This window comes from Phaseolus vulgaris, chromosome 2 (assembly GCF_051622355.1).
Source record: "Phaseolus vulgaris cultivar YP4 chromosome 2, ASM5162235v1, whole genome shotgun sequence".
NCBI lineage: Eukaryota > Viridiplantae > Streptophyta > Magnoliopsida > Fabales > Fabaceae > Phaseolus > Phaseolus vulgaris.
The window spans coordinates 48,215,117-48,228,790 of NC_143499.1; the positions used below are offsets into that span (position 1 = coordinate 48,215,117).

Here is a 13,674-nt window from a genome sequence, read left to right on the forward strand (position 1 = left end):
TTAAACGAAAATCAACTTATTCTGTAATTAACAGAGAATTTACAGATCAAAATTTCTCTACTCTGTAGTGATCTATCCATACCTTTACATGGGTCTTCCTCCAAACAACTTGCCCCATTAACACAAAAAATAATGGTTATGGAAACATCTTCTGTTTATGGAGTATACATTATTGAGAAATAAAAACATCAATTTGCAATGGTCAATGCAGGCAGAACTATAATTGACTGTAAATTACCAATGCTTATGTAAATTATCTTCAATCTGAATTAGTTGTCAGGCTATAAGCAGGAATCTTAGCAAGTCTTCCTTCTTCCATTACCGATCTTATCCTCTCTACCTCCTTCCACAAGCCTCTATTGGCATAGATATTAGACAACACCACGTAAACCCCATCACTCCATGGTTCCAATTCTTGCAAATGCTTAGCTACCCACTCCGCCATGTCCACATTCCCATATTTCTCACACGCACCCATCAAACACCCCCACACTACCGAGTTTGGCTTCATAGGCATCTCCTCCACCATTCTTCTGGCATCCTCAAGCAATCCAGCTCGACCCAGAAGGTCCACCATGCATCCATAATGCTGCAATTGGGGTGCTATGCCATAAACATTCTTCATCATATCAAAATAAATTCTCCCTTCTCGAACTGCCCCACCGTGCACACAGGCACTAAGCACTCCAATAAAAGTCACATAATTTGGCCTCACCCCAGCCTCCCTCATATGACAGAAACATTCAAGCGCTTCCTTCACATGTCCATGCATCCCATACACCACGATCATGGACGTCCACGACGACACACTTCGTTCCTCCATTGTTGCAAAAACCTTGTAAGCCAGGTCCAGCCGTCCACACTTCCCATACATATCAATCAGCGAATTCAACATCAAAACATCAGTCCTCTCACCAGCTTCAACCTGGAAAACACATTTATGCAACTGGAGAGCCAGGTTGAGGTCACCAATCTTCCCGCAAGCCGAAGTCACATTAACCATGGTCAACCCATCCGGCGCAAATCCCCGCCTCCTCATATCAAGGAACACGCTGATCGCATCTCGGACAAGGCCAGATTGGGAAAGCCCACCTATTACAGCATTCCAAGAACCAAGCTTTGGGTCAGGATTTTCATCAAACACCATTCGGGCACTTCCAAACTCGCCAGCTTTAAAATACAAACTCAAAAACCCAGTTTCACAGAACTCGTTACATTGCAGTCCAACCTTGATACCAACGGAGTGAACCTGTTTCCCGAGCTTAACATCATAAGTTTGGGAGACGGCCTTGAGAACAATGGGAAGAGTGTAACAATCGGGCAAAACCCCATTCCGCAACATTAAAACGTGGATGCGAAGTGCATTGCGTGGAGCCTCTAGCCTGGTGTATGATCTTATGATATTGTTCCAATTAAACGGCGCAGGATTGGAGATAAAAAAATGCGTCCTTAAAACGTGCGCATACACTCGATTCAGTTCCCGCACAGTAGCACAATTACACAAATGAGCAGCTACCAACGCCACAAGGTCGCTCCCAGAATAATCCAGAAGAGATCGAAGCACAGAGTTTTGGGTAGAGAAACAACGATGACGAAGAGGGAATGCGAGTTGGAACAACCTGCGCATAGACATAATAATAACAAGGCCTTTTCTTTTCGGGTTCAGCGAGGTTTTCTAAAATAGAATAAGGGCATTTTAGGTAGTACGAAATTACAAAGAGAGTGTAGGGAAAGGCCCTTAAAAGGAAGTTTCTTCCTGCACCTTTACGTTTCTTCCTGTACCCCATAATTTTAAAATTCCGAAACTAGTCTTGATCTTTTATTTGAAAATGGTACCTGTATTTTTTAATTACGGATTTATAAATTTGGAATGCATTTTTTGCATTACGGATTCTGAAATCGGGAAACATACTATGGATTCGCAAATATGAAAGATTACCAGACTCACTAATTCAAAAGATTTATGGATGCACCAATATTTTTTGGAAGGCAAAAAAAAATGTGAATTTTAATCTAACAGACTGCACTGTCTAAAATCGCAACATATGTATTGCGAAAATGAAAGTCTGCAATAAAAACAAAACTATAAATCCGAATTCCAAAATTTTTTTACTTACCTTCTTTTTTCAAGAACTGCTAAGAGAAACCACCGAACTACCACCAAGTGGTCGGAGACCCCACCAATTACCACCAAGAGAAACTGATTCTTGTGCCAAGAGATGGAGCATCATCGTTGTTGTGAGAGCAATGTAGTCTATGTGCAAAGGAAGAAGAAAGAGTAGAGTGTGAGTTTTGTGTGCATTTTAGGGTTTTTAAAAATTATTAGGTATAAGTTTGTCTTTGCATAACATTATGGGCGTGCAGGAAGAAAAACGTAGGGGTGCAGAAAGAAACTGCCCCTTAAAAAATAGCAGGCCTCATCTCAGGCCCAACTCAGATGGCCCGACAGGTATAAAAAAATAAACAAACAGTTTGAGTTGCAATTTGCAGGGCAAGACAATGTAAGCTTTTGGTTGAAGCAGAAAGTGAATTTGGAAGGTTCTTTAATTGAAAGATGGAGGAGTCAGTAGAATCAATAGCGGTTCTGGATCACGACGAAGACGATCCTTCATCCACGATATTGGATCTCACCAGTTACCAGCTTCACGACCTTGACTCGGTCGAGTTGCCTCCCACCCTCACCGAGTTGGACCTCACCGCGAATCGCTTGTCCACGCTGGACCCGCGCATAGCCAACCTCTCCCATCTCAAGAAGCTTTCGCTGCGCCAGAACCTCGTCACCGACGCCACCGTTCTCCCTCTCTCTTCCTGGAACGCCCTCGCCTCCCTCGACGTATATCGTTTAAGCCTCTGTTTGGAAGGATTAACAACATTTTTTCAAACGCATTTGTTTTATTCTTTTCTTTTTTACATGCAGGAGCTTGTTCTGCGGGATAATCAATTGCGGAACATTCCTGACGTCAGCATATTCCAGAAGCTTCTGGTATTCGATGTTTCGTTCAACCAGATTAGTTCGCTACACGGCTGTGCCAAGGTCTCCGATACGCTCAAGGAACTCTACGTGTCAAAGAATGAAGTTGCAAAGATCGAGGAGATCGACCACTTCCATCAGCTGCAGATTCTTGAACTCGGCTCCAATAAATTGCGGGTGTGTTGAGGTTAACGGGGTTTAGTTGCTGGGTCCGTGCTATGTTTGTTTCCGATGTTTTGATTTTTTTTGTTTGTGATTCAGGTGATGGAGAATTTGCAGAGCCTCGCGAATTTGCAGGAGTTGTGGCTTGGACGGAATCGAATTAAAGTTGTGAATCTGTGTGGTCTCAATTGCATCAAGAAGATTAGTTTGCAAAGCAATCGTCTCACTTCAATGACGGGATTTGAGGTATGCTCTCTACCGAGGGGGTTGTCGTCAATTTGAATTCACAAATTTGAACTTGCTGATGAATGTGGGTTCCTTTTAGGGTAAAATATTCATTTTTTCTCTCTAGTTCTGATTTCAAGCTTTAGTCTCCATACGAAAAAACATATCAAGTTTTAGTTCTAATATAGTTTTTTGTATAATTTATCACCAGCAGAATTAAATTATATGCATGTATAGGAACTAAACCTTATTTATCGTGTAGGAATTAAAACATAAAATGAAGATAAATACATGGATTACGTGAATAGGTTAACGCCCCCACCACGCACACACCCTTTTCTTCGGGAAAAAAAGTATGCATTGATTATGTAAAATAGTTTTACACTTTTAAACAATCACAAAACCACGATGTTTGGTAAGTTTGTTGATTTTTAAAATAATCTTAAAAGTCACGCCATTGGTAATTTGTGATTTGGATGTAAGTGTAAAACTGTTTTAAATCTATGCATAACCATTTCTTTTTTATTATTAATTGAGAATTTTATAGTTAACCTTGATTCTGGGATGCAGGGCTGCATAGCTCTAGAAGAACTATACTTGAGCCATAATGGTATTGCAAAAATGGAAGGGTTGTCGACATTAGTCAATCTCCGGATTTTAGATGTATCGTCAAATAAGTTAACTTCAGTGGATGACATTGTGAACCTGACGCAGTATGTCTGCTTCTCCGTTAGTCCATCCATTTCCCTCCCCACTAATAACTTTTTGAAGTCTCACATCGGTAAATTCATTGCCTTGTTTAATTTACTGCAGATTGGAAGATTTGTGGCTTAACGACAACCAAATAGCATCACTTGAAGGAGTGACTGAGGCTGTTTGTTCTAGAGAGAAGCTTACTACCATCTACCTAGAGAATAACCCATGTGTACGGTTCCTTTTTAGTGTAACAAGTTTGAATATTTTTGTTCTTGAAACCTTGATATTTGGCAACTGGGCCATATGTTGTTTTTTGCATTATACTACAAGTTTTACTCTTTTGGTATGTCTTTAATTAGTTTCAACTGTCATTTGATCTTGTTATGGAGTTGTATTGTAGATTATGAAGTGTGGATAATCTTACCTAGTTTCATTTAGAACATATAAGCTCCCATTGCCACTATTCCATGTGTGGCTTTGACTGGATAAATAAATGAAGTCTCTGTAAAAGTGTAATTTATATGTTGGACTGTTTATATATTTTCAGCTTTGAGCCTTTCATACCTGTTGATTTTGTTATTTCCGAAGTACTGGGTTTCTAGGAGGAAGCTTAATTTGACATTTATATTTATCCTTGTGTGACAGATTCCATGTTATTCCTTGTCTGATCTTTCTTCTTCAGGACTTCTTAGTATATGATGCATTTCTTTAGGAACTAATCCTGCTTGTTTCTTTCAGGCTAAGTCACCCAACTATACTGCATTCCTTAGGGAAATATTTCCCAACATCCAACAAATTGATTCTCATGTATTTTCGTAGAAGTTTCTTGGCTTCAGTCTCTTTGATATCAGTTGCTTTGAAGCTTTATCCTAGCAGATCCATTTGTAAGTTTTGTAAGTTCTTTGTATGATTTGTCATTCCTAATAATCGTGTTATAGGTTGCACTTTGATAATTTCTGTAATGTATGCAGGTTCCGCTTTGAAAGATTGATGATTTGGCTTTATCCACCTGATGAAGAGAATATATATGCTTATCAACCATTGGACAATATTGTGGCCTGACCATTTGTTACCTGTCGAATGAATATGCTTGTTATATTTCCTTGTTTTGCAGACCACATTTCTTTTTATTTGTTTATTTTACAACCAATTTTTGAGAAGCATTGTAACGCTTTATTTATGTTGTTTATTACATTTCCAGCTACAGCTTGTGGTATACAGAGGTGTAGATTAATGATCGTCCAGAGATCCATTGAAATTTGTTTTACTAATTTATTTTCCATAACAAGTTAATATTTATTGTCATTCTTCAAGACTCTTTTCCTCTCTGGTATTCTTCAGCTGGATGATTATTTTTTGCCCAGTAATGGATATTAGAACTGACAGTCAAAATTTCTGCCCATCCAGAATGGCGGTCTAATGTAATGCAGGACAACTATGATGAATGGGGTTACCCAATGCAGGCAGAACCAACTGCTATTACAAACGTGTTTCTTTTAGACCGTCCTTATCCATAACAAAGAAATGACTACTTGCTGTTTCAAAGGTTATAGTTTTACCACTTTAGTCTTACAAACTTCCATTGTTATCATGTTAAACTTTATTGAGTTGTCTATGAACAGCACTGTATAAATCACTTTAGGATGTGTTTACCTTGCAAAATGGGAGACGCCCCGAAAACAACGATGTGAGCATACATATATGTTAAATCCCACTTAGGAGAGATCATCTGAAGGTTGTACAACCTATCCAAAAATTTTATCACATTTTCTTATCAAATGTGTACTGTATTACTTTAGAATTAAGTGTTGTTTTAGGTGTTTCTATATGATATATGAGAAAATTTATTGTCTTTCCTTAGCATTGATTCAATTTTCATCAGTTATATTTTTATCACGTCATACTAGTATTTATATAGTTTATCTTTTATCTCTCATTATAGTACTATTTCCCCCCCTTTTTCTCCCTAACTGTTTTCTCGTGTCTAAAACTCATTTTCGAATGAAGAAATTTCATTTAGGTAATGAATCCAAGTCATCTGGAGGGAAAGAAAATTTGAAAAGCCTTTAGCAAAGAAAAATACCAAATCAAACAATTAATAATTACAATTTACAAACACTAATTTTTGGATAATCTAGGTTGTCACTAAAAGCATCCTGGCACAACAGCACCAGCAACTGAACAAATTGGTTTTCCCCTGAGGTTATTTTTATTAGCGCTTAGACTTCTTAGGCAAGTTGTAGTTCTTTTTAAGGAACTTAGCAGCCGTTTCATCATTTCTATGACATAAAACTCGCAGAAGAGTGTTTGGTTCTCTTGGACTCCATTGACCAGATGTCGTGGGCAATGGGAAGTGTGATTTGTTTGAAGAATTATTATACATTTCCATAATAAGCTGAGTGAATATCTTAGTCAAGTCCTCAGTATCCTTGCGAAACAGGGGAAGCACTTCTTTAACAGATGTAGAATGCTTTTCTATCAAATCAGCTGGTAAACCCTTTCCATTGGACCAGAATAAATCAGTGAGAAGCTTAAAGTCCTCATCTATTATAACATGGTCTTGAAGAGAGAAAGCTCGTGCTGGACCCCCAGCTAACAAAACCAACAAGAGCCCATCAAAAGAAGCCTTCATTACATCAGTTATTACATGCGTTATTACTCTGTCATGCACAGTGGACAATATTATCTTCAAGCATTGGTTAAGCTCCTCAAGAAAAGGCTCAATTCTAGTGGATGAAACTTCACCAACATATAGGCCATCCCAAAGAACATGACCGAGATCCTGGAAAATCACTTTGTATGCCATGGCCTCAGAGAGTTGACGGATACCTTCCACAAAAGCAGCTTTAGAAAGCTTGAACTTCAACCTCTTCTCCATACCATCCTCTTTTGCGGATTTATAATTTCCAAGACGGGCAATGGTCCTCTTTTCTAAAACCTTTACTCCCATGCCAATGCGCTGCATGGTATTTATGCGAACACAAAACTGGGGCAACCCAAACGAGTTATCTACGTTTGTAGTTCCAAGATGGAATATCATTCTCTGAGTCACTTGTGACTTTTCTTTTTTTCTGAATACACCATGAAATTTTGATCCTGCCGAACACCGAGTCAAGGCTGGCATGATTGGGATGAAGGTATTACGGTTTCCTGCAGATGATCATATCAAATGAAAGCCTGGTCATCAAGAGGATTGCTGAGAAACTCTTTACGTATACGATTATCAAATGGTATGCAGTAAATATATACCACAGCCAGCTTTGGCCTTCAAAATGTATTGTTGGAGAGATTTGTCAAGAGCAAACATCAATTCAGGAAGCAAAACTGCGTGCATGGGTATTGGCAACAGAAAGAACGCTTCCAGGGAGTCATCTATGATTCCTAGAATTTCAAGAGCGGAAGGAGCAAAACACTCTTTATTTGCACGTGGAATCCACACCTGCACCAAAAAAAATTAACTGAGCAGCCCTATTAAAATGAGTTCTGGCTGGACAAACCGTACAAGTATGACTTGTGAGTTAGGTTACACAATGATTTCTTGTGGTGTTAAAATGTCACCACCCATCTCGAAAAGAGTCATCTAAAAAAGTAAGTTTTCTTTTGTCTAACTTGTTTCGCTCTATGCAAAAAAATACATATAGGCCTAACCTAGATCAGACTGCTGGTAAAAAATTGTGGTCAATTGTCATTTTTTTTAACTTGGGAGAGTTAGGAGGGTATCACTGTGTGTTTTAACAACCTAAGAGTGAGGAAATCTATCATGAGAAAAAAATTTGTGAAGTTTTTTAAAGCAAGATATCAAGTGTAAGAAGCTTTATTGAACTTCAAAATCAAGTTTGTAGAGGAGAACAAACTTGATACCCCAGCATCCGCAAAAAAATATAGAGAAGAAAAGATGCATTTTATGTCACACTAATTACACAATATAAATATTCCAGATTTCAAGTGTTTGATTGACAATAACCTCGTATTAACAAATATTTTAGCTTATAATTCTTTCGCAAGATGTCAAGTTTCTTTATCACAAGCATTAGCAGAAGAAAATGCCAAAAAGACAAATATGCTTGGTAATCATGCATTGATATATATATATATTTTTTTTAATTTCAGGCTTTTGCTAATTTGCTCCATCTTAGTTTGCCTGTTATCTTGTATTTCAAAAAATTCTCTTCACAAAGGTAAAGGAAGATAAACTAACATATTTTTAGAGAAAATATTACATTGATTAGATTGTTAGCAACAAACCTCTTCTTGTAGATTTCTGTCAACACATTCCTCCAGTCTGTCCACTCTGTTCTTGATCCATGACTTTACCAGATTGATAATTACAGCTTCAGCCTCGTAAGGGCACATCTCCCTTATAATGGATTTCCCACCATCGTCACTGTCAATCGAATCTTCCACTGCTATATGTACCAGATCTTTCTCCAATTTATCAGCAGCTATCAGCGTTTCTACAGTATCAGGAGTCAACTCCGTAACACTCTTCACATATTGCTTCAACTCATGACCATAACATACATGAAGGGTAGCAACAGCAACACCAGCCGCAAGTGGATGCCATCTCTTCAGTATTGGACTAAACATTGCTTTCTCATCAAAAGCCAGTTCGCTGATGTCTCGTGCAAGAACTGAGAGACTTGGAAAGACTTTATCCTGTTGTCCAGGTACATGCTTGCTGTTGCGGGGATCCAGTTTCTGCTTGAAAGAAAGATTAAAAGGAGTTAAGTCAGGCTTTTGCCACCAAATTTAGGTAACAAGGTTTAAAAAGATACACTTAACATAATTAGTCTAAAAATCTTTAATACTCCATGAAAATTAGCCTCAAGAAAGGAAACGAGTGTTCTGTGCTTAGGGAAGGGAGTTTGAAGGGTTGAACTTGCCTGAATAAAAACAGTATGCAATGATGATGTAATGTAATTTTCAACTCTGGTGCAGGATATATCAGCTTCTTTCCTCACCCTACTACACTCTAGAGAGATATCTCCTGCCAATATCTTTGCTGACGATACTGCAAGACACACAACACTTTGCATTGACTCAATATTATCGTCATGGAAAGTATCATGGTAGGCAAGGAGCCTTTCTTCTGCCCAAGTTAACATCAAATTCAATGCGTAGCTCAAGGATTCTGAGTAAAATGGATCCTTCATCGCCTTGGCATCTTTGGCAGCTTCTGCCAGCAGATTACTTGATGCTAACAGCAGATCATTTTCCACTTGACCAGTGGCAACATAACGTTGAAACAAGGTCCAAGAAAAACAAACATTATGCAGCATCTCATTCATTCCAAGAATAACCCAGGTTGTCTTGATGAGCTCTAGGACCTCGTCAACCTCTTCTATCACATTGGTTTCTTCATGATTATCAAAACATGCTTCTAACAGAGTTTGGTAGATCCTAAGGTTTAGCGGAAACCCATCAGCCCAATGGCATGTATCGGGAACAGACCCCTCAAATGACCTACAAGCAAGAGACATAACAACTTTGCGAAGTGCATGCATTGATTCATTGTCTTTTCCAATATCCATGGGCTTCTCAAGGCCTCCATGGATTATTTCCTGCAGGCTCAGTGCGTTAATATCTGCCTTATCTAACGGCAGGCGAGGATGCAAGAGAAGTCCTGCTTCAAGAACCTTCAAATTCCTCCTTAACCAAGCCTCGTACTCTTGTTCACTAGGAAAATCTGGACACTTGAGCTGTTGCATTAGCTCTAGCGGCAGAACCATCGATTCTATTCGTCTTCCAAGCTATTTCAAGAACAAAGACCCAGTAAGCTTGCTACCATTAAATGAATAAACGAGATGAAATTTCGGAATTTGGTCCACACATAGATAAATGAACAAAAAATTTCTCATTTATCTGTTCACTTTTTAAAATCAGAAAAATAATATTGAGTAGACAAAATAGTACTTTTCAACCACAGATCAACTTCTATGCGTTGCACCATCTAGTGTGAAATTTTATTGTATACCATTGTCATCTTAAATGGTATAAGATTCGTTTTTAACTTCTGATTGAATATATATATTTTTAGCCATGTTCTGGTTGATCAGCGGAGTCTTAAATTACGTTTTTTCATTCATATATATGATTCTTTCTTTTCAATTACATTTTTTTCATTCATATTATTCTAACTTGAGTTTATTCTAACTTGAGTGATTCCAAATATGGAGTTTACAGTCTTTGAAAATATTAGCAATATATTTTCCAAAATTTGATTTCGAACAACCTTTTTCCAGATGAACAAGATTCACATGAGTCTCACTAATCATTCCTGAATTAGTAGGAACTAAATAAATATCAAGCAGTAACAGTAATGTAAATGTGTTATAAAGAGTATATATCACTAACATTGTTCCAATTTTTTCTCATTGAAGAGATACGAGATACGAGGTGAATTGGTGTTCCAAGTGTAAGTTCATCAGCTTTTTGTCCCATCTTTACTTAAATAGTTAATCACTTCATCAATATTAGTCACATGCATTAACATTAATGAAGTTTAAACTCAAGGATTTTATTTTAGAGCAAAATAAAAAAAATAGAAATAAATAAAATTTTGGAGCAGAATGAGACCTGGCCAGCAGCTACTCTGAGGAAGGCACGTCTGACACGAGTGTCAGTGACTTCCGTCACTCTCATCTGCACTCTCATCAACTCCCCCGTCGTCGCCGCCCTTCTATTCCTCCACGACGATGTCGTTTTCAGTCCCAGCTTCTTCTTCACCTCGCTCGACGCCGTCACAGTCAGCGACCTGTACAAGGACGGCGAAGGATTCCGTTTATCTCCTCTGTTGGAGTCAGAGTGCAAGACGAACGTCAACGGCTTCGGCCCCGAACTCCGGCAAGCTCCGACGAGGATCTCGTAGGCCGTTTCCCGGAGCTCCGGTTCTGATAAGTTGGGAGCCGCGTGGGCGAAAGCGGAAGGAGGAAGGTCGTGGAAGTGGTGCATGGTGTTTGGAAACGCAACGAGTGTTGTCGATTAGCATTGGTCTGGTTTGTTTGGTTAGCTGAGATAATGAATGGAAAATTGCGATGTTGAGTGTGTGCGAGAGTGAGTTTGTGTGAAGATTGGGTTTGTTATTGTTGCTTCACTTACAAGCCATCTTCCTCTCCCAGCTATTCTTATTTAGAATTTAAAGGGAAGAAACACTCGTTTAAAAAATAAACAAAGGAAGAAACACTACTTCAAAGTTAACTCTTTTCTGCAAATCTCCCAAACACTTTCTCTAAACATTTTTGTTACATCTCCTTTTCTTCATCTCATTTAAGAGGATATTAATAACATACAATTTAAAATTTAAAATATCTAATCTACTTGTATATATTGGTATAGCCTAAATATTAATTGAGTGTAACAATTGTTTTTTATTCTTTTGTCGTTCCTCCTTCGTTCTTTTCGTACTTGCTCCTTAGTGTCCGGTCGGGAATTAACCTGTAAAAGGTTTTTCGACGATCAAGGAAGTACTTTGTATAAGAATATAAGATATATTTGATAAAAACATATCTTACTTACTCCTATGTAGAGGGATTATAATATTTGGTCATGGACCATCTGTTATGATGAACTGAATCTATAAAATATCAGTGTTAACTTATTTTTAAGAAGGTTTCCTGATTTTTCACTTTGGTGAAATGTGAGTCTCTGCAACTGCCTTAACTGTTATTTATTATAATTACTTTAAATGTATTCTAACTTGGTAGATCGGTCACCGAGATCAAATGACATGGTTTGTCCGGTTCCTACCGGTATATTTGTTTTAATTATGTTTTTTCTAACCTTTCTTTTGTTTCTTAACACCTCATCAGTTTTCGTTTATATTTCACATCATTGACGGAAGTACATGTTTGTTCTCATTTTTTTATATTTAATAATTGATCAGTGATCAACTAATATATAATTCTGTTCCCTGGTATTGGTATTAATGTTTATAAGATTACTCTGTTGTCCTAGCTATCTCAATATAATAAAAATATATCAGTTTTATTTTACAATATTCTGTTGTGTTAAGATATACAGTGAAGTTCATATCTCTAGGATCAGCTTTTTTAAGCAGTGGAGTGCTTTAACCTTCAGTTTAGCTGCATATTGGAAGTTCCTTTATTGCGAGAGTATGCTTACATTTTGAGATAATATTAGGTATGTGAATGTTAATTTAGTAGTTTATTAATTACTACAACACGTTACGAAATTCATTGGGAGAAGGAAAGATATCAAAACGCCATCTCCTGGCCTACTTGTTAAAGGGCTTTAAATTAATATGAACCAAGTTTTTGGGCCCTATATATGGCTTCTGTTAATATGAGGATAATTTCTTCCTCCACCTCCATAACTTCTTTACTCACCTCCACAGAGGAACTGAAATTACAATTTTATCTTCTTCTTCATTGAACACCCCACTTCCAACTTTCACCGCCAGAGCAACCTCATATTTTTACCGTCTAAACAAAAGAAATTGTATTTTAGATTCTAAAATTTGAAAACAAAAATTGTATTTCGAATTTTAGAATTTAGAATACATTCAAATTCTATAAGTTAAAATACATTGTATTCCAAATCCTGAATTGTATAATTCGTTGTATTTCGATTTCTAAAATTTGAAATATAAATATTTTATTTTAAATTATAAAATTCAGAATGAATAATTTCAGTTTTTGAAAATATGGGTGTGAGAAAAAATTATAGAGGTGCATAAAGAATTTGGCTAATTTGATTTTTTTTTTCTTAGTATTGAATCCAAGAATACTTGAGCCCCACGTTTTCTCTATCTCTCTCTACCCAACTTGCCATGTTACTTATCATAATTAATATTTCTATATATGCATTCTAATAACATTAAAAGTGTTGAACCAAAAATATTTAGGACAATTCATAGTTATATTAATATCAATTATGTTCAATTAATTGGTAAAGTCGAATTATGGCTACTCAAATCCCATTTTAGGTCTTGGAGAAAGAGATCTTCTCTATAACTCTTGTTTATTTATCTTTATAGTATTAAATAAATGAGATTTTATCAATATTTGTAAATATTTTTGTAGAAAATAATTAATTTTCATATTACGTGACATTCTAAATTTAGGGAGTGAGATGTTTATTGATGGACATGATTTTATTCCCACTTTAAAGCTGTAATAATAAATTTTTAGATTGTAATCATGTATAAATCTAGTGCTTATTTTTTATTCATCTAATTGAGTTTATTCTGGTCTTAGTTGTTATTTATGTTAATTTTGTATTTTTAATTAGAGTACATGTCTAATTTGTGAAAGTTCAAGTTGCTTATTTGAATTAAAATGAAAAACGATTTAGGAAGATTTTCATACCTATGAGATGTGATATTTTGTGAACTATGTTTTCATTTAAACTTATAATAACTAGGATACAAAATAGTTCACATGAAAATATTTTACAACCTTTACTTGAAATTTCACACAATGACATTAACGAAAACACACAAACCTCTCTTGAAAACCTATAAGAAAATGAGAATACTGAAATTAATAGAAACCATGTTTCAGGACATGTAGAGCACCAACCTTTTTCAAAGATTATCATCATCATGTTAAGCTATGCATTACAATTCCTAAGTCAATTTCTACAATTGTAAACCATTCATC

At 36.7% G+C, this 13,674-nt stretch overlaps 3 protein-coding genes across 3 annotated transcripts; 1 reads left to right on the forward strand and 2 right to left on the reverse strand.

Annotated features, from left to right (window-relative positions):
- Positions 1-1,673, reverse strand: LOC137812840 (Tetratricopeptide repeat (TPR)-like superfamily protein). Its single transcript, XM_068615067.2, has one exon. The coding sequence runs from the start codon at positions 1,631-1,633 to the stop codon at positions 260-262; it is 1,374 nt and encodes a 457-aa protein (XP_068471168.1). The 5' UTR covers positions 1,634-1,673; the 3' UTR covers positions 1-259.
- Positions 1,674-2,478: 805 nt separating this feature from the next.
- LOC137812843 (Leucine-rich repeat (LRR) family protein) lies at positions 2,479-5,367 on the forward strand. The gene is made up of 7 exons (XM_068615069.2): positions 2,479-2,833; positions 2,918-3,148; positions 3,233-3,379; positions 3,929-4,071; positions 4,172-4,283; positions 4,793-4,938; positions 5,026-5,367. The coding sequence occupies exons 1-6, from the start codon at positions 2,555-2,557 to the stop codon at positions 4,871-4,873; spliced, it is 993 nt and encodes a 330-aa protein (XP_068471170.1). The 5' UTR covers positions 2,479-2,554; the 3' UTR covers positions 4,874-4,938; positions 5,026-5,367.
- Positions 5,368-6,052: 685 nt separating this feature from the next.
- LOC137812844 (protein unc-13 homolog) lies at positions 6,053-11,164 on the reverse strand. The gene is made up of 5 exons (XM_068615071.2): positions 10,631-11,164; positions 8,938-9,804; positions 8,300-8,752; positions 7,304-7,493; positions 6,053-7,204 (listed from the first exon to the last, which is right to left on the reverse strand). The coding sequence occupies exons 1-5, from the start codon at positions 11,003-11,005 to the stop codon at positions 6,267-6,269; spliced, it is 2,823 nt and encodes a 940-aa protein (XP_068471172.2). The 5' UTR covers positions 11,006-11,164; the 3' UTR covers positions 6,053-6,266.
- Positions 11,165-13,674: the final 2,510 nt, after the last annotated feature.